At 37.9% G+C, this 24,267-nt stretch overlaps 1 protein-coding gene across 8 annotated transcripts in view; it reads right to left on the minus strand.

The window, feature by feature from the left end:
• Positions 1–3,246: 3,246 nt before the first annotated feature.
• The window catches only part of IL15 (interleukin 15), a 37,471-nt gene continuing 16,450 nt past the window's right edge, over positions 3,247–24,267 (minus strand). For 3 of the 8 annotated variants that reach the window (XM_071555698.1, XM_071555697.1, XM_071555699.1), the window contains 5 exons: positions 12,062–12,165; positions 11,477–11,558; positions 10,973–11,014; positions 9,319–9,462; positions 3,247–8,770 (listed from right to left, as the gene is read on the minus strand). In XM_071555698.1, the coding sequence (XP_071411799.1) occupies positions 8,657–8,770; positions 9,319–9,462; positions 10,973–11,014; positions 11,477–11,558; positions 12,062–12,165 (486 nt within the window). In that variant the 3' untranslated portion in view covers positions 3,247–8,656. Of the gene's footprint in view, positions 8,771–9,318; positions 9,463–10,972; positions 11,015–11,476; positions 11,559–12,061; positions 12,166–13,943; positions 14,318–18,953; positions 18,995–24,267 lie in introns of those variants that run through there. The other 5 variants (XR_011697866.1, XR_011697865.1, XR_011697867.1 and 2 more) reach the window with 5 other exon arrangements.

Raw genomic sequence — 24,267 nt, forward strand, 5'->3', positions numbered from 1 at the left:
AGATCCCTGAATATCATGATGGGAAAAAAGAGGAGATTAAACTGACAAAAAGACCCTTTGGGTCTTTAAGCCAGTGGTTAACATCTACATATGTTATAGCTGGAGAACTTAAAACTTATAAACAACTTCAAAAATTCAATTAATTCTGTCTAGGTTGTCCCAGCTAGATCTTCATAATTTATTAGTGATATAAAATACTAGAGAACGAAGTCTTAAAAAGGAATTATGTGATGTGATAAAGCTACAGTACAGCCAAGGGATTTTGGTTAAGTTAACTTATCCAAATGACTGATTACTACTGCTAAGAAAATTGTCTAGGGTAAAATAAAGCCCAGTCACTGTCCAGCAGTAGGAAGAGAGAGAAATGTCTGAAGACTTCAGTTAAAAATTTAAAATGTCAAATGGTGCATGAAAGCAGGAAGCTTGTTACAGAAAAAAAAATTGCAGAAATTATTCATAATGATCTACTTCTCTTTGAATTAGTTATAGCAAGCTTGCCAAAGGAACAACCAAATGAAATGTAGAGTACTCTTTCATTTGTTATCTTGCAACTAATGGAAAGAAAAGATTCTTGGAAAATTTGATGTAAAAAGTCACAATTAAGGTTAATGAGGAGAAGAAATTCCCAGCTGTCATAATGGATTATGACTAACACCTGCTGTTCTGTGTTGCTGCCTCAGAGGACCGGGGTGTTCCATGTGCTACTAACTGAATAAACTGACTTGAGTGCATCGAGATTGACAAAGTGTGGTTTGGCTTCTCAGTATTCTGTTGAAAAACAGGAGATTCTATCAATCACAAGAAATAATAACTTTTTAAATTTTTTTAATAGAGAAAAAATTGTCTCATTGGGAAACCAATGGCTCAAAAGACCCCAAGCTGGGATCACTAATGTGTTCTGTATTACTGCAAGATTATAGATTTCAAGGTAACTGAAGGAAATACATGAGTCTTAGAAGAGCTGGGAAAGAATTTTAAATGGAATGATTTATCAGTTTTACCTGTGGCACAGAGAACACGCTGCTCCAATTAATGTTATCATTGTTTGTGCCATATTCTAATGACATAAGTATGTTTTAAATTTCTCCTAAATTCTCTTTTGTCACTTTAACAAGGTCTGTCATGTGCGATAGAACAGCCATTAAGGTTCTGTAATAATCCCTGACACGCAATACTTCATTCTGAAAAGCCCAGTACAGTTGCTTCCTGAAAGGCATTAAATAAACAAAGCTGCAAGCTGATGGCTTCTATTCATCTCACAATGAAATACTGGGTTTGGGTCTAATGAAGGTTCCTTCAGCAACACTGTCACTGTATTTTAAAATTCGATTTTGAGAAAGCATCTTGTAATTTAAAAAGTTAGTTGCAGTTCTTTGTTTTCCTTAACTAAAACTCGTGAAAAAACTGCATTAGAAACTGCTCTGTATACACTGAAGTGGAAAGCCCTGAGGAATATTGAGCCTTACTAGGAAAAAGAAAAAGGGGACAAAGTTTGTACAGCTGAGGACTTCATGGAATTACTCTGGGGGTGAAACCACACTGTTGTTTTTTCTTGCCCAGGGAATTCAAATACGATGAGAGACTAGCTATGTTACAAGACAAATCATTAGTAAATATTTGGGTTTAGAAATCTGAAGGAACTACGAGGAGATCCCATTGGAGCATAAACCCATTTAAGTTCCCAGTCAAAATCAGATTTTGAAGGAATAGGATGAAAGATTCAATTCTTTTCTTAGGTGACCTAGCATTAGAGCCAGAGTTGACAGAAACTCTGTCATGATCCATTCCTTTTGGACATACGTTTTACAAAGGGGCTCTAATAAAATTTTTGAGATGAAGGCATTTACCTCAATTCTTTTCTTTTGTTCATGAGGTTTTATACTTCACACTTTAGATAACTTGTGATATTTCTTCAGCTGCTTCCCTCCCCATTCACCATTTGCCTGAGCTTTTATCCAATAGTTGGTCACCATTCATCTCTGAAAAATCTGACTCAGAAGGAAGAGAACCAGTGCAAGATACTAATTTGTAAGTTGAAGTTAAAATGAGCTTCTTTAGCCTTTGGTATTCCCCAAGAAATTTTCCAGAAAATTGCTGGATTTCTGTTTATCTTTTAATTTCATTCTTTTTTTTTGACCTATATGTCTCTAACTTTCAGAGGCTGTGATCTTCTTGTGCCACAGATAAATCAGTCATTTAAACAGATGTTTCATTCTTCATTGTATTGCCCCATCTTTTCTCCTATTTTTACAAAGCCAATTGATTGCTGGTTGGCTTGACTTGAAGAAGAAGATAATCTTGTAGAAGAGGTAGAAGAGCATGAGGTTTTGAAAGATATTTCTTTTTGTCTTTATTTAAGGTGTTGATTGTTGCCTTAATTAGGCCATTTGATAAAGAAAGGCAAATTCTCCAACATTTCCAAGTTTTGAAGGAAAACAGTTGGAAGGAGGCACTTTGAAGATGTTGAATTTATTGCAAAACACGTAACTTGCTCATTTATGGCTTTCTTTTCCTCTTTAAGTGCATATGAGTAAAATTCCATCGAGTTCATAGTAGTAAAGTTTGTTTCTTCTCTGCCTGTAGAGAAGGTGTAACTCTACACACTAGAGAACAGTCCTGTTTTAAGTATGGCTTGGTGTCATGTTGTTCAGTCTCCTGATGCTGTACAGAAATTCCAGTATGTGACGCTGTTTCTATTGCTAGTAAGGCATGCCTTCATTTCTATAAGCTGCGAGTGAAGGACACTTTGGGTAAAAACTATTTCTATTCTCAAGAAAAGCAACACTGACTTCAGGACAAAATGAAATTTGTGTTTCTTGCTATAATTTCATCCATTCATTCTGAGCATCAAATTCATTCTCACATGCTTAATCCTCCTGCCAAATAAACTATATACCTCGGCTCAGTGGGTCAGGATAGGAAATTCCAAAGTCTTTTTGCTTCGACGCCTATTTAGGTGAAGACATGAATGATTTGACTGCAGTTCTGGGAAGTACTCTTTGAAATTTACTGTTCAGCATTGCAATTGCAGTCAAATTTCCTTATTTTTCTTGAGATGAATTCTTCTACTCAGGAAGAAGTGACACACTAGATTCACAGAGTTGAAAAAAGCCTGCTTTTACTGATATAATTTAAGGCGACTTTCTCTTTTTTCCCATCCTCCTATTTGCTCTCGTTCCTGTCATGGTATGTGCTGGTTTAAAGGTAAACTGATGGGAGAAATGAACAAATTCAAAAGAGACTACACAGAGTTACAATTTATTAAAAAGATTACAATAAATACAATGATACAGAGGAAAACTGGTTCTTAACCCACAAAAACTGGATGTATAACCCGGTACCCTGGGTCACGAACAGAACAGTGTTCATTAGGCTCTGTGCTGAGCACCAGGTGGTCCCCCTGAGTGCAAAGCAAAAGGAAAGGAAAGCTGTTGGTGAGGATGATCATCACAGTTCTGTCACAGTAGTGATAGCAGTCTTGTCAGGAATGGCAGTCGCAGTACTTTCAAGATTCTGGTCCTCCTCTGAATACAATGAGTGGTACCAGAAATCCCAAACCCTGAAGATTATATACGCTCAGGTTCAGGTGGGAATGCCCAGTACCTCCCCCAGGGTGAGGAGTTTCACAACTGGTGATTTATTCTGTGAGTCATGGATATTTTTGGAATCTTTGATGGTCTGGGTCGTTGTAGCTGCCTGTTGTGCTGGTTCCTAAGGGCCCATTAGCAGACATGACTCCTCAGGCTGGGTATGAAGGTGCTGATGCCTCCCCAGAGGAGAGTTATCAGGGCTGAGTTACTGGTGTGAAGACAGAAACACTCCCCTGTCTTACAGGGTTCTTTATCACCCAGCTTGTAGCCTGAGGTGTCAGGTGTGCCCTGGGCAGCTGCTGCAAATGATCCATTATTAACAGTTCATGAGCAATGACATAGAGGCTGCAGAATACACAGTTTTGGTTATACCCACACAGTGATAAACTGGTCCCAGTTCCTCTAATTAGGATAAGTAGATGTTTCCTTTTCCCCATCTTTCCAATATACAAGGAAGAAGTTGGTAGTTCAGTCACCTTTGAGTATAATTGTGATGAAAGCAAATCTTATGATATTGAAGTTCTTGATAATTACAGGAAGGCTAATCTTAGTTTACTTTATTATCATATTTGTTCCATATTATTCCTATGAGAAACACAACAAAACATTAATAGCTTCATTTTGTTGTGGTGTTGCCCACATTAAACTAGGCAAGGATTTATGTTAGAGAAAAAGGTTCACTAGGATGACAGGAAGGGCACTTAGTTTGGGTTTAGTGGACAGTAGAACCACAATAATTGATGCAGCTGTCTAGACATGAGTTGACTAACAATTGTACATATCATTTACACACTTGGCATGGTAGTGATGTGATTATCTAGTGCTATGTGTCCTAGGAGAGCTAATTTGCAGCAGGCTTTTGTCTTTGTTACTGGACCTAAAGGCCATAACCTACTGGACAGTAATTTTCATTGGTAACGCAAATGGCTTTTACCTTCCTTTATAAAATAGAGGATACTTCTGGAAACATTGACTGATCTTCTGGTGTGAGAGGAAGGTAATATTGTTGCTTCAGTGTAGCCACTTGTATCCCTATGACCTCCTGTACTTGCATGTCTCGTGTTGCTACTTAGAGGTGGAAGAACTGTACAATGAGAAAGAGCCTTGGCACCCAAAAATCCAGCTGTCAAAACATGCAGGCAATGGTAACTCAATGATATTTTCTGTTTAGGCATGCATCAATATCACTATTTTTCATATGCTGAAACTTCATAGACTTATAAAAGTGACCTCCTGAATCTCTATTGGGCCTGTTCAGAAAACTGCAGCAGGGAAAAACCGAAAAACAAAGCAGGCTGTTGCTTTCCGAAGTTTAAATGAACATACACTCTACTGGCTTCTGCAGTAGCTACCCTGCTTAGCTTTGTTACACCTTGGACCTGAACCCTTGGTTGAAGGTTTGAAGCAGCTGAAACACTGCTTTATCCCCAGAGAATGCCTGGTGATTCATAGATCAAATGCACTGTTTGCTCTCCTTTGTAAGTGTTCCATCTGTACATCGGGCTGACTAACTCAAATATGCATTGTCTCTCTGAGCTTTTGCTCCATGGAGCTGGAATAGATCCTAATGTTTCTCATTATTGTTTTTCTCACAGAGTCATATGAAAAAGATGGATAATCTGAAATGGCTGCTGAGCCCCCATCTACCTCACTGCAGGCCAAGAATTCCCTTTTTTTATACTTCCCTTGAAACAGTGACACTCCCAATGAGAGGTAGCTATAGTTCAAAATTTCCCTTTTTCCAGTACCATTAGTGATTCTGGCTTTCGCAAAGTTCTCCTTTCCACATGAATCAGTGTCAATGAAGGCTTTTATCAATTCCTTTGGAGAAAAAAGATGAAGCTGCTCATACCATCACTCAAGACAAATGAGGAATCACCTGTTTCTGCCTGGGCAAAATAGACCATCAGTTATAGACCTGGAGTACTATATTAGCCTGAACTTTGCTCACTCTTAAGGTTCCTGTGGCTGTTGGCTTCTCACTGAAGGTATCTTGGCCATTAAAATAGCATATCCTTGTTTAAAGAATGACCACTACTTCTGGATAGTGATTATTACAGAATTACATATATTAATTTACACAGGTAAATTTACATATGTTAATTACAAACTTATATATGTAAATGCCAAAGAAGGGCCACTCAGGGTGTAAAAGCTTACTTTGGGTATCAGAGGAGAATACTGCTTCAGTGTATGCAACATATAATGCCATATTCCCAGCTTAATTAAAACACTGTATAACCTTAGTCAGAAATTGAACTGACTTAAAAAATTATGGGGAAACTGTCAGATGCTACTTTTAAGGTCCAAATTTCTACTGGAGAAATGAAATTGGTAATTCATCCTGTGCCTTGTAATCCTACAAGACAGCTGGACTTTGCAGAGACTGAAGTCTATTGATCATGCAGTGTAGATGGACTGCTTAATAGAAAATCTGGATGGCTTCATTTTACCCTAGACTGGTTAAATTATCTCATGGGTTTTAAGAGAGTGGGATTACGGCTAATAGTCCTCATATAAATATACTGCTCCAGGAATGGCTTTGAACTGTGAGGACTTTAAAACATCTGTGGAATCCTCTGAACAGTACCTGATCAACAGGCACTTAAATATTAGGGAGCCACTACAGGCAACATTGTATTGATGAGCAACTCATATTTACCTTCAGGGTCCAATAAAACATCAAGAAAGCAGAGGATGTCAGACATCATCTGCACGAGTGCTACTTGCATTATCCTGTTAAGATACAGACAGAAATATAAATATGGGGTACTAGGAAAGGAAAAACAGATTTTAAGTTATTGCAAAGTCAGGGACAAAGAATTATGTAGTCCAAAATTTCTATGGGAGAGATTTATTTTTCTCTTCTGGTGTCAAAAGGTAGTTATTTTTCTTTCTGTACATAGAAATACTCTGCTATGTGTCACCTTAGTCCCAAACCGAGTTGAATTAATTGGAGAAAATACAGTATTAATCTTTCTCTTAACATTTGCCCACAGTAGTTGGAAAATATTAACTAGTAAGTGCCACACAAATGACTAGACCTTGTGTAGAAGAAATATCTTCTTCAGCCCAGGGACACTTACTTCAAAAGTAGGCACCCTGAATCAGTTTTTACTGTTCTGTCTACAGTACTAAGAAGTCAGATCAGATACATCCATAACTTACTCATATTGAAAATTTTTCTCTGGGATATATATGAATTCCTTCACTAAAAAAAACCCCAAACAAACAACAAAAAAACAAACACCAAAAACCACAAAACAAAACAAAAATGAGAACACCCAAAAAAAAACAAAAAAGAAAAACCAAACATAAAATGCCAACCTGGCCTTCATTTACTCCATCCTTTGTACAAATCAGATGATTTATTATAACCATGGGGTTCAGGATGTAGTAATAGCTTTCAGCTGGCTTCTACACTCTCAGCACAAAGTAAGCCCAAGGAGAAAGGCTGGAGAGCTAGATTAGCAACTGGCCTTTTTTCATCCTAGAATATGCATCTAGAACATGTGGAGGTGAAATAAAATAAAAGGGATATGGATAGGTCCAACAGAAAGTGGCTAACAGGGTGACAAGATGAGTGGTCACAAACTGAAGAATAATCTTATGGAAAGATAAATTCACAGTATTTAACGTATCTTCGACTGGTGAGTGATGTAATGAAAAACAAAATAAAATTAATTTATTTTCACAATGGTCAAGATAAAGAAACCTCTGAGAAAAGCAGCTGTTTGATTCTCCATCATGAATATACTACTGATCTGCATTTGAAGCTCTCTTAAAGCTGGAAATAAGGGAAATCCCTTTATCTCTTTGATTAAAGACCAAAGTTGTAACTTGGTATTACTTTGCCTCTGTGTGTGACATGAGGTAAGAGAACATCATATTCAGTGGATATTACTGTTTTAAGGAAAAATTCAAAATGTAGGACCAGTTTACTTCATCCATACTATGTAATAAACACTTCTTTTGCTGATGTTTTGTGGCAGTAAATAATTTATTTCTTCTGTTATATCTCCATGGGTGATTAATCTTCATATCTATGTGCTTATGAATTTACCAATCTGTATGTCTGTAAGTCCCCTGGAAGATGACATCCTGTGTGCTCATATTTATGTGCTTTCTCTTGCAGTTTACTGGAGATTCATCTGCTCAAAGTGCTAAAGATTGACTGTTGGGAGTAACCTAACAATAAGAGAGTCCCAGGCAGTGTATTTGATGGGATTGAGACTTCCTTCCTGGTAAGTGGACAGCTGAATGATTCAGCCATTTATCAAATGAAGATAGAGGGATGGAGGTGCCTGGAGGAAAGAATTACTTATTATGGATAGCAGTTGGCTGCCATGGCCATGAATCATGAAGAAAGCAGTTAGTTTAGAAAGAGCTGAAAGACTCTACAACATTTCAAAAATACCAGAGGACAGGTGACTGCACTGAGTCTTGGAAATACAGTTATCATCATTTCCAACAAGTGGTCAAAAGCGATTCCTGTCTTCAAAGTTAGTTCCCACAAGGAGACCAAAGCTACAAACTCTACTACATAGGAAAGATTTATAACCACCTAGGTTTTTTTTTATGTAAGAGACTTCGTCACCTCCTTCATTCACAGAATGAAATTAACACTGTTTTGGTGGAAATTTAGATTGAAATCTTTGGTAGTTGCTAAAGGGACTGTAGTCATTACCATAATGACTCAGGTAGTGTGAATGTCAGAGGTATTAAATGAAGTAACAAAATATGTTGTCATTGGACAGTGGAATCAAGCACCAGCTTTAGCTTCTATGAGAACACTGAAAAAGTTTTTAATACCCTTACGCTATCATTATACAAAAGGGGGAAAAGGCAAGGAAGAGTCTTTAAATAAATATTATAATTTTTTACATTGAATTCTTTGGTAGAACAAGTAATTGAGTTTACCTGAAAACCACAGTAGAAATAAATATATTAAGGGATAGCTATGAGGATTGTAAATTATGTTCTTTTTCCAGTTTATTGTTGGTGATAATCTAATTTCTCTGAGGATGTTCATGGAAGAATCCAGTTTCCCATCTTGTGTCTTTCAGTCAGTGTTTGCAATCCCTCTGTATAACCTTTACAAAACTCTGTATAAATTCTGTAAAACTTTTTTCTTCATATTCTTCACATTCTTTGCATTTTGATGATGTTGTGGAATTCAACTGCAAAACAAAATGCAATAGTAAAGCAGAATACTGATCTATTGGCTCTGATAGAGAATTGTTTGTTCTGTTTTTGTGGCTAATTCCAAGGCAGATAATGGCTACTGACAACATTGGTAGAGTCTTCCATGGTACTTATGGTCTGTGCAGTTCCCAACTTACTTTCTAAATAGGATCAGCTTTCAAAGATGCATCACTTCAGTAAGAGATGCAAATGACTGTCCCTTTCAAAATCAGGATACTTTTCTGTGTGTGTCTAAGCATACCTGACTTCAGGTACTGAAGTTACAAACTGTAATTACTCAGACACATTCAAACACGCTGCCATATGAATGCATGTACGAAAGTATTTGCTTTGATGAGAAGCCTGAGAGTGTTTTTCTGAAAACCACGAGATTCTGCTTTTTCATTGTTACACGTACAGGTTGCTGGATCTCATTTGTTTTCATCTGTACCTTCCCATTTTTTATATAACAAAGGAGGTATTTCTGCTACTGAAGAAACAATTTGCATTTACCTTTTTTCCTCAGAGTGTTGGTGTTACTTACCTTACTATTGTCTAAGCCTGTATTTCCATTTTTCCATATGTTCACTACATCCTGTGTTTCACTACAATTTTTGATACGACATTCTTGAATAATCACTTCTGTCTCTAAGAAAAAGCATCTCATTACAAGTTCTTGGCATTCGTCCTGGGGAAAAAAATGTAATAGTTTTACGATTAAAAAAGAGTAAGTGAATGTAGGACATAATTTATGATATAATTTATAAGTAAGATACCATTTAAGATACAATCAACCCAGAAGTGGCTGAGTTTTACTTACTGGACATCTTTTCTTACTACTCAAATAGTTTTAAACATCAGCAGAGTTGGGCTGTGAGACCTAAAAACAAAAAGGCCAGCCAGTTTGCTAAGATGAGTGAAATGGAATGTCTTAGTGAAGAAGAAAGGAAAATAATTAATTCTGATAGCAAATGGGGATACAATTAAACAGAGTGGAATTAAATTATTATTTAATGGTTTCAACACTTTCATTGGTCTGAATTCAGATCTGAATTCAGAGTGGGTAGGGGAGAAGAGGAAGGAGATATTACCTGCATTTCACAAAACAAAGAAAAAGAAGCAGTCAATGATAAAGCCAAGAATAAGTCCCAGGTTGTCTGTCTGACTTCCATATCAGACTGTCCCACTGTAAGGAAACCTTCCTGACATTACTAGGAATTAAATCAGCCATTTTAGTGGATTGACCTCTCTGGCTTGGTTCAATGAAGAGACTGTGTGTGCCAATGTGGACATGTGTGTTTTGTGACTGTTTCTCTTGTCTTGTACAGGGCCATCTGCACAGACCCCAGAGGTGATGAGCTTTCTCAGGCTTGCCAGCTCCACTGAGTGCATCAACAGTGCTGTACTCTGCAAGCACTCTGAGACTATTCTGTGCTGAGATAGTCAGTCCATCATTTCTAGGGTATCTTTCCACTTTATGGGGGCAAAAACCTGTCCAGGAAATGTGTACTCTTTAACTATAGGATCCATGGCTTGCCTGTGTTTGGCACAGTCTGCATGTGAATGTTTGTGTTGTCAGGAAAGCCGTGTCTCATGAGCAGGCTACCACCACAGCAGTGAATCCAGCCCGTTCCACCAAGGCTGTGCCAGAGGTGATTGTAGGAGTGGAGGGTTGGGTGGCTTTGTTTGCTTGCTTGGATGCATGTGTCCCACAGCAACAGATTATGAAAAACTCCCTTCAGCAAAGAATTTATGGAAACCGCATTTTCTTTGTCATTTTTTCCCCTCCCTTCAATTGCAAATGAATCCCAACATCATTTTAGCAGTGTTTGTTTTGGTAAAATAATGTTGGATCACAGAATGGTTTGGGGTGGAAAAGACCTTAAAGATCCTCCAGTTCCAACACCACTGCTACACACAGGGGCTCCTTCCTGTAGACCAGGTTTGTCAAAGCCCCATCAAAAGCCCTCAATTATCCCTTTTAATGATTTAATAGCAGGTGATTCAATAAAAATAATAGCTGCTTACATAATTTATCATAGCTACTTTAGTTAGCAGAACTGTTTATTCCTAGGTGAATTATTTGATTTTAGGAACTTTTATCAAATTAGACCAAGACTGCTTTAGGAGAGAGTTGCCAGTAAAGAGACAAAGCCACCATATTAGACTAGTTGTGGTCAGATTTGAGGTTTACTTACATCCTCATCTGTGTCTGCAGTATATAAACTGACATCAATATCCTAAAAGAAAACAAGAGTTGGAATTATGAACATTAGCTAACAGATTTAGAGATAATAAAGCTTACTCTTCAATACATGGATTAGCTCCAAGTTAAAAGGCCAAATCCACCCGGATCTTAAAGTCAGAGAGTGACCTGCAGGATGGGCTTCACTGTGAGGAAGTCTCTCAAAACCGAGTCCCACAATACTTTGTCTGAAGTGGTTAACTCAAGCTCACAGTCCCTTTCCTCAGGAAAAGTGTGAGAGAAAATAGGATTTAAACCCAGAGTCCACAGTATTTGGTCAGTTCCAATGTCCTTCAATCATCTATTTCTCTGTTTCCACCCATGAAACAGCATTATACAAACACCATCCCTTTTCCTGCTCCCTCTCACTGACACCTCTTAGCTGAGTACAGTGCTACACGTTTAATTAAGGCTTCTCCTACGATTATATGAAATCTGAGGGGTTTTATGGACTTACTTTAGATGTCTTGATCTTCTCCAAATCTTTCAGAACTTCTGCCCACTTGCAATGACCTGCTTCTGTCTTTGGTACATAAGCACTGGAACAGAAGGAAAAGTGATCATAAGGCTAAACAGTATATATATATACAAGGTTTATGCTGAAAAAAAGAGTCAGCAGTTATAAGACACTATAGATACATTGTTTACATGTATATACATATACATATGTATATGTATATACATATATATGTGTGTGTGTATATATATATGTATGTATATATATGTATATACATATATATATGTATATAAGATATATATGTGGGGCAAGTATAAAAATCCTAAAATTATATAGATACATAAAACTGTCACATACTGTATAAACAGTCAATTTGGTTGTTTTGTTGGGTTTTTTTTAAAGGCCAGATTTATAGAACTGAATGCAATAGAAAGCTTCAATTACTTAATGAAAAATAACTAAAGTTCTTTTAAAGTGTACAAATAAACTTCCGAATCCACTCTCTAAAATGCCTGGAGGCAAGTAACAGCTGTAATAAGTAAAAATTTGTAATTATTGTCTCATTAAAATTGACTTTGTAGTTACCATAAGATGATTAGTCCCATCCCATTCTTTAAAAGGCAAAAGAAATGGCTGTTCAGAAGAAGATACAGCTGATACTGCAGACAAATACTTTTCAGGTGTATTTTCTGAAAGACACAACCAAGGCGATACCTTGTCACAATCTGATTGCAGAGAATTTTGCTTTAGTTCTGACTTAATTAACCAATTTGCCAAGACATCCAATCAAGACAGGGCTACCTGTTGTGTGCAGCTGGAAAGACCAACTGCTTTGTAGTTTGCAGGAGTATATAATCACTTTAGAAACAGTTGGTAGAAAATCAGATGCTGAAGGCACACTGTGAAAACCTGAACTCATCCTGGACTCCCTATTTATTTACCTGTTCATAGTGCAAGCATCAATTTAGTGCAGGGACAATATTAAAGAGCTTGGTTTTGTTTTTCATCTCTCCCCGGGCTATGTTTCATCACCCAAATTCAATGAATTACCTACAACTAGAACATTAACTACAATATTGTGGTTGCATATATATGAAACTCTGCATTGAATACATCAAATGCTGTAGTTATGTGTATAAATGTGAAATACAATATTTAGAGTATATACTTCTTTACATAGTGTATGTATGTCTAATCATAGAGTCATAAAATATTCTGAGTTAGAAAGGACCCATCATGATCCTCAAGTTCAACTCCTGGCCCTGCACACAACACCCCAAGAGTCACACCATGTGCCTGAGAACTTTGTCCAAAGGCTCCTTGAACTCTGTCAGGTTTGGTGCTGTCATCACTACCCTGGGGAGCTGTTCCAGTGCCCAGCCATCCTCTGAGTGAAGAACCTTTTCCTGATATCCAGCCTAAAACTCCCCTGACTCAGTTTCATGCTGCTTCCTTGGGCCCTGTCACTGGTAACCACAGAGATCAGTGGCTGCCCCTCCTCCTCCCCTCATGAGGAAGCTGTAACTGCAATGAGGTCTCCCTTCAGTCTCCTCTTCTCCAGGCTGAACAGACCAAGTGCCCTCAGCCACTCCTCATATGGCTTCCTCTCGAGGCCCTTCACCATCTTCATTGCCCACTTATAGACACTCTCTAACATCTTCATATCTTTCTTATATTGCAGTGCCCAAAACTCTCACACAATATTCAAGGTGAGGCCACCCCAGTGCAGTGCAGAGCACAGCAGGACAATCCCCTCCCTCAATCGGCTGGTGATGCTGTGCCTGATGCCCCCCAGGACACGGTTGGCCCTCCTGGCTGCCAGGGCACTGCTGCTCATATTCAGCTTGCCAGCCTATCCTTTCCCAGTCTGTCTGTACACCCAGGGTTGCCCCATCCCAGGTGCAGAATCTGGCACTCATCCTTGTTGAACTTCATATGGTTGGTGATTGCCTGTGTTTAATTTGTCAAGGTCTCTTTGCAGGGCCTCCCTGCCTTCCAGGAAGTCAACAGCTCCTCCCAATTTAGTGTTGTTGACAAACTTAGTATTCCTTTGAGTCCTATCTCCAGGTTGTTAATGAATGTGTTGAAGAGAACTGGGCTGAGGATGGAGCCCTTGAAATCCCACTAGTTCCAGGTCACCAGTCTAATGCCACCCCATTCCCTGTAACTCTCTGTGCCTGACCTAGGAGCCAGTTGCTCACCCCTTGCATAGCATGTTTATCCAGCTGTGTACTGGACATTTTTTCCAGAAGGATACTATGAGAGACAGTATCAAAAGCTTTGCTGAAGTCCAGAAAGATTACATCTACTGGCTTTACTGATGAACTAGGTGGATTATCCTGCCTTAGAAGGAAATCAGGTTCAACAAGCAGGACTTCCACCTCACAAAGCTGTGCTGGCTGTGACTGATCACCGCATTGCCCTCCAGAAGTTTTTTAATACTTCCCAGAATAATCTATTATTTTACCAGGCACTGAAGTGAGACTGATGGATCTGGAGTTTCCAGAGTCCTCCTTGCCCTTCTTGAAAATTGGAACAACATTCGCTGACTTCCAGTCAGCTGGGACCTCTCTGGATTCCCAAGACCACTCAGAAATCATTGAGAGAGGTTTTCTGATGACATCAGCAGCTCTTTGAGGATTCTCAGATGAGTCTTGTCAGGTCCCATAGATTTGTAGGGATCCAGCCTGAGCAGCAGATCCAACACAGTTTCAGGGTTCAGTGGGAGTTGATCATTCTCACAGTTCATGGTCCTCCAGCTCTGAGCACTGAGACCTTCTTGATCCATCATCCATGTTGAAGACAGAGGCAAAGAAAGACCTCTGTTTTTTCTCTGTCTCTGGTTGTGAGGTGACCATCCTCATCCTGTAATGGGCTGATGATATTTCTATTGCCATTAATGTATTCAAAAAAACTTTTTATTGTCCCCCACATTTCTGGCAGGTTCAACTCTGGTTGAGCTTTGACCCCACGAATTTTCTCCCTACAGCAGCAAGCAGCATCTCTGAATTCTTCCCATGTCACCTGACCTTGCTTCCATTGTGCATACACCTTCCTTTTTCATCTTACTTCCAAGAGAATATCCCTGTTCAGCCAAGCTGGTCTGACTCATTTGCTGACTTGGGACATTTGGGCCTGCTCCTCTGTCCTTAGGAGGTGATGTTTAAAAAGTGACCAGCACTGATGGACCTGCAAAAACCTTTTTCCAGGGTAATTTTCTACTGGGTAGAGATGCATTTAGGCATTTTGTCAGGGGAGTCTGGCAACTGGAAATAAGGAGGAGCTGGGAGCTGTGTGTTGATCATCAGGAAACATTTCCCTGAGCACAGCCTGGTAACCTTTGCCTCAAAGTCACAAGCCCTTTGACTGGAGCTGATACAGTTCCTTCATAAACCTTGGTTAATTACCTGCTGCTTTTTAGCCAAGGGTTTATCTCTTATCAAACATGCAATACTTTTTAACTGACTCAGATGGTGCTTATTTAGCAATGGATTATTTACATGACAAGTTGCAATTAAATATTTTAAAATGGACTGGAGAACATAAAAAAAAAAGTTAGCACTGTGCAGTGGTAAAAATTTCCAAATGGGAGGTCGATCCATGCACTGATAGGGGTCCAGGTAACTTGCTGAAAGCTGCCTTACAAAGCAAAGACAGGAGAGTAATAATTATCTGTGTCACAGGGGACTTTTGGAGAGTATTTGTAACAAATATTTGCTGCTCTCTTAAGTAGAGAATGCCTTAAATACATTGCATTGATTTTGTTTCCAAACCTCAAAGATACAGCTGAAATAGCATAATAACCTAATTCTACAGAAATTTCCACATTCAGACCCTTTTATCCCCTTTATTAGTCCAAAACTTGTTAAATAAGAAATATGTAAATGAATGATTCCATGATAATCTAAATTTCTGGATGGATAGAAAAAATAACATCTCATCCCTCTTCTGAACCATTTCAGTATGGAAGATGGAGCCTGGAGGCTGCTCTGTTATTGGCAGCCAAAATACACCTCAAAGCAAGGCTCGGCCTGTCACTGTTTCTACAACAAATGGAAATCAAAAATACCTAAGTATTACACCCAAAATATTAAGTATATATAGATTTTTATTTTCCAAATGTACTGGAATGCAATGGAAGAGAAATATTAACTGCTTGGCTGTGGTCAAAACAGCTAAATCATTTTATTATAGTATGACAGAAAGGCTTTAACCTTTTCACCGTTAATATTGTTTGACCTGAAATTGTCAAATTATTTCTTTTGGTTTTGGGGTTTTGTTGGTTTGGGTTTTTTCGTTAAAAAACTTCTTCAGTTCAACATGGAAGTCCTTAAAAATATCCAATTTTTCTTGGATTTTTTGTTTGTTGTTTTTTAAAATTTATGAGTATTTCACTGAAGTTCAAAAGTAGCCTTATGGAGAAACTAAAGAAATTTTAAATCTGATTGGTGGATACAGCTGAAGAACATGTTTTAATCCCATGTTTTACCCAAATTATTTAAAGTGTATTTAGAAGCATTTTAAAATAGCTAAACATTTTTATCATTCCACAAGTCACTTCTTCTCAAATGAGATGAGCTGACAACAAATGAAAATATGAAAGACTTATGATGGGTCCATAACCACGTCCCAGCTTGGTGATTTAATAATTAGTGTTATGGAGTCTTTTTAAAAAGCTGACTCAAGAGGGAGTTCCAGTTTAAAGCATTATCAAATTTATGCTGTAGAACAAAGTGTTCAAGCCTGAGGAAAATAATTTATTATATTACCTGCTGAATAATGGGCCAGAGTTATCATTAGTTTGTCATTTGTTTCCTGTTTTTAATCATTGTTCACTGTGATGACACTGGAACACGGTTCTTAATGATCAATGTCATCTGCCTCTTTGGTTTTCTTCAATATGGTAGGTAACTCCTTCATTGTAATAAAATAATAATTGCTAATGTAAAATAACTGCTTAATTTTTAGAAGTAATAGAAAACTTGTAGTGATGGTAAAATATGTGAAGAATATACTGCATGCATACTCCAAATAGTCCATTTGTCCATAGAGAAAGAGGTTCTTAACACCAACTAGATCACTCAACACATTCCTCTCAACAATTCAGGGCCATTTTCCACTTGAATTTCTTAATTATTTCTTTTGAATTACTGTTCAACAACAGAAGCATTGTTAGGTCACTTGGAAGCTTCAATGAATTATTCTCCTGCCTTGAACACACAACACTGCAATGTAAAAATATTCTTTGGATGGTGTCTGTTTTCATTTCTTACGCTGTTTAATCATTAACCAATTCCTCTGTCTTCATTATGTCACTGATACCCTTATGAACATTGGACAAGGGAGTAGCTCATATTTACCTACATAAATGTTTCTATTTGTAGCTCATATGCTGATAAACTGCTACTTTAAATTAATGATGAAAACCTTTGTACCTGAATATATGCTTTTCAAGAATCAATTATGATATTCACAATTCTTTGGGAAAGGAATGCTGTGTTTTAATAATGAAGTTTCAATTAAGCATTTTAAGAGAAGTTACCACTGAGCTGTACTGTTTTCTTTTTGAAGAAGCAAATGTGTAAGCAAATGACAAAACTTTTCTTTAACAAGTCAGAAACAGCCAATGATTTTGCTGGTTTGGCTGTCACAGAAATGATAATCTTAGTCAAAAGAAAATATGCCTAGCTCTTTATGGCATTTAAGTAACATGTGAAGGGAAGTGCTGAAAGCTAAAACTACATGGCTTTTGCCTATATTCCATATGTCTAAACTTCTTTAGTAATATTTTCTTACAAATTTCTCAGGGAATTCTTGAGATGTGACATTCATAAGCAATAAAGTTTATTTCCTGACTATGCAAGTTGGTATTATTGGCTAAAGTCTGCTGTTATTTTTTCCTTATTTTGAACTGTGTTTTATTCTTTATTTATGTCTTTATTCCTCATCTGCCTCATTGTTCCTGAAAACAAGTGACCAGAAGCACACAACATACTCAGATCCTATGAAGGATTTAGAAACTAGTGATAATATTTCTGTGGGAAATAGGGACCTGCCTACTGCCAGCGTTTTCTTCGTGACCATATCACACTGGTGGCTCATACTTCAATATGTCCCCCTGCCAGAATTTGATGTCTTCTTCTTTCAGAAAACTGGAATGTCCTAAGAATCTCTCACTATTTGCAGAAAACTCTCACCCTCAAAAAAACCCCAAAAACAAAACAAAACAAAAAACCAGAAAAAAAACACCCCAAAAAACCAAACCAAACCAAAACCCAACCACCAAAAACAAACAACCCCAAAATGCTGAAGTCTAAACTGCTTACCTTTTGGTTATGTCAAAGTCTTCCCTAACTTACTGAGCTCTAGCACACAGCTCTTTTTCTGGATCAGTCCTTTTCCCCTTTGCCTCTGTGCTTTCTAGCTACTGATAGTGATGCCGACTGAAGCCCCTAATCCCTGCATTACTTGCTCCTGTGAGCACATCAGCCTTCTCAGGCTGCCCTCTCTTGTAACAACTTGTTTTCCCATTTTTCATCTTCATTTTGTAGTGCAACAGACTTCTTGCACATTATTTATCCTATTTTAGTCAGTCTCATCTTCTCCCCTCTTCTACAAATACATGTCCTCAGCACTTTCTCTTTGGTTTTTGGAGCAACAAAGTGCTGTAAATCTTCTTTTCTTTGTTACTGCTGCAAATTTCCCTCTAAGATCATACCTTCCAGTTCTTGGACATTTTTTTGAGCAATGCCTCAGGCATGAAGTGGGGGGTTTTTGATCCATATTCAAGTAGCATCTACATTGGGCAGAGCTGAGTTCTACACCCATTCATTCGCCTTCTTTCTGCAATTCTTCTTCTTCAGTGTCTCCTTTGCCACAATAATTACAGCCTCCTTTAGAGAACTCTGCCTCTTCGCCCAGCAAAGTGTCACCCTGTGGCTCTTCTTCTGCTGTTCTCTGTTGGCTCCCCTAATTAACTGTTCTGTCCCCTGTTCTAATGCAATTCCCTCCAAGGGGACAAAGTGCCAAGTAGCTGCACAACTAGAGAGCTGCATCTATTTAGGGTTGTGTATTGTGCATAACACTGGAGCTCTTTATCCTCAGAAGCACAGAGAACACTTTTAATGTCAGAATCTATAAAACTGGGGCAAAAATCAGATGGGTTTTGCATTTATATCCTAGTGTTATAACAAAAGAACTTAATTCTTTATTCAAAAAAAGATTTTTTTTTCAGGAGAGAAGCCATGAAGAGTAAAGATTTTGTGAACTAATAGAAGTGACTAAAAGAGGGATGGAGCCCATAAAGAAAGCAGTACTTCTGAACTAGATAGATGTTTCCATATTGAGCCCTTAAATAAGTAATTTTGAAATCAAATTTTCATGGATTGCAAGTAAGTTTTAGAGGAAAGACATGTTCTTAGTGCCCTGTCATGGAGTAAATGCTGGCAAACACTGGAAATCAAAGGAGCATACTCACTGAAGGATCTCTCTGCTCTGTCATTCCGAAGTTCCTCTAGTCTGTTTGAAGAAAACAACCAAAGGGAAACAAAAAAACCCCTGAATACAATTAGTGTTAGAACATAATTACTCACATCAGATAGAATTCAGAGATAAAGACAGAAAACCACATTCATGTACTCTGAGACAATAAAAACTCTAGCCTAGGTACAGCCCTCTAAACACACACTGAGAGTAATTTCATTTGTGTATGAGAATTTTTTTATATCACTAGAAAGAAGTAATATTAGTAATATTTAACTATGAAGGGATTTAGTATCAGGCCTTAACTTAGTTTCTAATTTCTAGAGACTAGTTCCATCTATCAAAGAAATGTGTTTTACATCTCTGGTAACTTCTGAATACCATTTGATCCCACGCTATTAAAAAGTTGCTTCTTTGCTATCATGGTGGTTGAATCCATTATGATTCCACAGGCATTGTAGTTCTTCTCCCTTCCTAGCAACCTTTGCACAGAAGCCCAGGAAATCAGCTCTCAAGCTCCACCAGATGTGACCAGCAGCTCTCCTCCTCAAGTTGAGGGCAAAGAGTGGGCTTTCTGTCAGGCTTGTACTTCCTGATCCAGAAAGGAAGTCAGTAGAATTACTAGATGTTAAGCTGAATCCCATGTCTGAATGTTTGGATGAGAGTCAAACCACACTTTGAAGACTGTTATGTCTTCAAGCTTTTATTTCATAAAGCTAAAGTGCTTTCTTAGAAGTTTTGCATGTAGATAGAGTTGGGCTGGCTAAAGATTTTTTGCAGCCTTAAAACTGGGTTTTCTTTAAATAAGTTTCCTATTTGGTTACCTGCCTCCTCCCAAGAAATACAGATTCCCTTGTCTTTATTTTATAGTGGTGACTGGCTTGTGGAGTATTCTCCTACACAGCTTATTGTGCTCATATTAGAGCAGTGTTGACCTTCAAAAGTGTATTCTCAGTACCCAGCATGGCAGGAAATTCACTCAGTTTAATAACATTTTCCATTTCTATGTTCTTGGTTTGCTTAAGTTCTTGTTCATTTGCTTTGACAGTCCTCCGGCAGCCCTTCCTTCTCCTGTGTGCTCCTGCTAATTGGCATTTATGCCACAGAGTACAGTTTGCAATGTCTGTTTGCAAATTTCTCCAAAAGGTCACAGAGTCATTGCTATTCCACTCACCACCTTAATGATTAGAGTTTGAAATGTAAGAAGTTAAATATTTCCTTTTTTTTTTTTTTGCAAAGCATGCTTGAGGCCCAGGGCTTTATGAAGATGCAGTTTGAAACACTAGTTTTTCTCATCATTTTGATCTTTTTTAAGAGCAGAATGAAATCCTAAAGTATGTTAATTTCCATAGCTTTCCTGGAATCAATGAAGTTATTTTGCTTTCCAGAATTGCTGAGAATTTGACCAAAATGTTAACCAGGGAAAAACAGATTTATTGAACCACTGAGGAAAGCAGCACACAAGGTATTGTGAACAGACCAACAGGCAGAAAACACTGGATTCTAAGAAAGAAGAACAAAATATCTCTACTGTAGATTTATTTCATATAGGATACATATAAAAAAGGTTAAAAAATCAGAAAATAAATTATTTCTGCTTTATGTTACTCTCAATCACTTATAAATAACAATGCAGTAGGACTTACAGCAACAGAACAATCATCCATAGTCTCTTGTCTTTGGATACAGAAATGATGACTGAAAAAGCTCTAGTGTATCTGCTACAGAAACCTCCCCCTTGCATGTAAATTTTGAATGTATCCTTGTGGAATGTGACCATTATGAAACTGCACACTGAGCCACTTTTTTCTATATGCAAGCAAGAGCTGAGTGCAATACAGCAGTTGTCATTCGTTGAGTTTTCTCCTATTTATTTATATGGATGATGGGTTTCCTTCACTTCTTGGCAGCCAAACCCAAACTGAACAGAGCAAAGGAAGAAGTTGTGTGTTTGCAAAATAATGAGAGCTATTGCAACACTGTATTATATTAAGCTGGTTTCTGCATTGTAGCTGTCCAAAAAGTGTAAGTGGTAGTCCTAGTTCTTCAAAGTGCAGCACTCACCCAGAAAACTTTAAATTTCCTTTCAGAAGGGGTGAGATGACTCACTCATAGTGAGAACATTCCTTTACACAACAGTATTTTTAAAACGATTGAAAAAAGTACTGCACAGGGATGTTAAAAGAAGCTGTATATAAAATAATTGGCAATACTGTGAAGCCCAAATGAATTCCTCGTGGTGCCTTCACATTCTAAGGTGTGTGGACCAGTATTATTGAAACAGAGGAAACTCCTGGCTAAGAGTCAGCACCAGAGGATGGCTTACCTCATTCATTTAACACACAAGTTGTCAAACCAAAAGCAACTCACTTTTTTGACAGTAACTGAGAGATTATGAATTATTTTGATATGCTTATACAAGAGGCAAGACTGTAGGAGATGAAATACACATTGTATGTTTAATCCATGATCACATTGCAAGAAGCCAATCAATTCTATTAAATTTATATATATACATATATACATACATATATATTATTTACAGAATTATGATCAGTCTTGATAAGTAAAAGAAACATTTGGGGAGATAATGTAGTCTGCCAGACAAATTGATACTTCCTAAAAATTGGGAAGTGCAGATCTTCAGATCAACATCAATAACAACAAAAGTTAGTCTCATTTTCAAAGCAGACTTCTTTTAGGAGCTCCCACTGAAATAAATGCCTGATTCAGCTGTAGGCAACTGCTTTAGCACATGTGCCACATCCACATTGTGGTAAGGCATAAGAGGAGGGGAAGACAAGATCAGATTTCCCCGTAGTATTTTTTCAAGCAAGTTTTTCTATCACATCTGAATGGTAAAGCTAGAAATCAGTCATGTCATTCTAAACATGGGCTCATACAGTGTTTTATCTGCCTCAAAGTAATGGTCTCTATTTAAGAATTAACACATTGCTGACAATGTTAAAAGTGTGTATTACACTGTTTGCCTGAACACTACTCAGTTTGCTGAAGGGAATGTAACCCTGCTGTGCTAGACAGGCTTTTCTTTGCCCTCCCACCAGTTTATTGCTGCCCTGCCACCAGAGGAAGGTGTATATTTGTCCTGAATGGAAGCACAATTTGCAAACTACTTAACTGCCTTGTCACTCAAAGCTAACAAAGTTTTCTTTGGGCAGATATTCACCCAAATGCTGTGTAAGATCCACATGGCTGGCAAAACTAGAAACAAATTTAGAAGTCACCAAAAATATATAGCCATTCACATTCAGCCTGGCACCTTTTATTCTTAAAGCCAAAAAAGGCACCATGCACAGAGACACACGTGCCAGAATGCAACTGAAAGAAGGAAGGAAAATTCACAGAAATGCTCACAGATGAGTGCCAAGCTGCTACCTGGCTTCTGAAACTTCCCTGACTGTATGTTTGAAGACATTAGGACTCAGCTTTATACTCACGTCTTATGCCTGCTTCCTCTATGTCATGCTGCTACTAATAAATCTCTGGGCATGTCATGTGAGGCCTCAAAAGGCCAAGAAATCAGCTGACTCTGTCCACCCAAGCATTCCTCTTTAGGGGTTTTGTTTGTTTGTTTGTTTGTTTAAACTTAACTGGTAGCATTGGTTGACTACTTCCACAAAGGAAACAAAATCAGAACAAAATTGAGGTTGTGTTTTAGCTGCCTCAGGTCAGAGGGAACACACCAGCACACTCTTGCTACTTTCAGAGATTACACCAACTCCTAAACCAAACCCAGAGTTGTCACCAATGCAAACAGTGATTCTAAGGATGAAGATCCCACAGTAGGTTCTTTCACCAATGTTCCCTGTGCCCTTTCCATAGGACATGCAAACTGGATGATGAGCAGAGCAGAGAGTATGGCTAAAATGTGTACGTTGAACAGTTTTACACCTTCCTAACCTAATGCTATAATTTGTTTTACACTTGGACATTGAGCCTGCAAATTGCTGTGTCTACTCTTTTCCCACTGGGTTGTCTATCTTCTGCTTTCAGAGCCTGAACCACATTACTGATCTTTGTTTCGGACCTGTACAGGCAGACAGCAACAATTTTACATCAGAGTGGCCTTGCAGGAGTCATCTTGTTGGCAACCTGTTGTATATTAAAGTTCTTTACACAGCTCCTGAACGCCCAAAGACCTGCAGAAAATCCCCTTGGAAGAATTATGTCACATAGAGTGACTTTTCATTAGCCTGTGCTGGTCTCCTGTAGTATATCCCTTACAGATAATAGGATGGGGCTATAGTTTTTACAGGTTAAAAACTAGGTATATGTCCTTGGTATGAATTTAAAAAGCACTCAGAATTTAGGAATAGCAGCACTGACTGCACACAAAAGTCCTCTGGGCCTGATGTCTCCAACCACAGTGAGCTGTGAATGCCAAGGGAGCATCATACTGACTCCTCCCTGATATATCCTTCTTTTCCAATGAAGGAAAAGGCATATAAAGCTTGTCAGATTTGGGGGTACTGTTTTCTAGTTTATAACTTCTTAAGCCTCTTCCCTCGCTGTTTATCAGCAAAGATATATATATGCCTTTAAATTAATTTTTTAGAGTTTTATGTTAAAATTTCTTCTACTTAAACATTTTTTCAGCTTATGTTTCAATTTTTGACAGGCACTGTTGAGTTCTAAATGTAAAATACAATGGTAAGTAATTTAAAAATGGAAAATGTTACATTAATTAGGTCTCTTCATAATGTAATTTTCTGAGGACCACTGCTGTTACAAGCCTGTATAACCCAAGGGAATACATCTTTCATTTCTTAGGTCAGCTTGAGTTTTCTAAAAGTCACAATGTCACTATCTTGAATAAATATATGTATTATTTTCAATACAATAGAGCAAATACCAGCATTTACCCTTTTCCTGAAAACAGACCTTTTATTTCTTTGTGGGTTTGATCTATTTATTTTTGTTTCGGTTCACCAGGCACTGTGAGAACATTTTCATCACTTGCAATAGCTATTTCAAAACGGAACAATCTAGTTGATAAAGAGACAACAAACTTTCTTCTCTCTTGGTTTTAAACTATAAATTAAAAAAAGTATGGAAGAGCTCTATCATTTACTAGTTCTAAATACCTGGGACAATGTAAAATACTTTCAAAATTACTTTTTCCACCAAGGCAGGAACATACAGAATTCTTCAGAGCACAGTTGCATCCCGTAGACCCCCATTTGTGTTCAGTTGAAGGGATGACAAATATCATTTTATTCTATTGGTTTCAGTAGGAGTGAGGCATTTCTCCTCCTCAAATGCGTAGCATATTTTTCCCAAAGGTGCTT

Source organism: Pithys albifrons, chromosome 5, assembly GCF_047495875.1.
Source record: "Pithys albifrons albifrons isolate INPA30051 chromosome 5, PitAlb_v1, whole genome shotgun sequence".
Classification (NCBI taxonomy): Eukaryota; Metazoa; Chordata; class Aves; order Passeriformes; family Thamnophilidae; genus Pithys; species Pithys albifrons.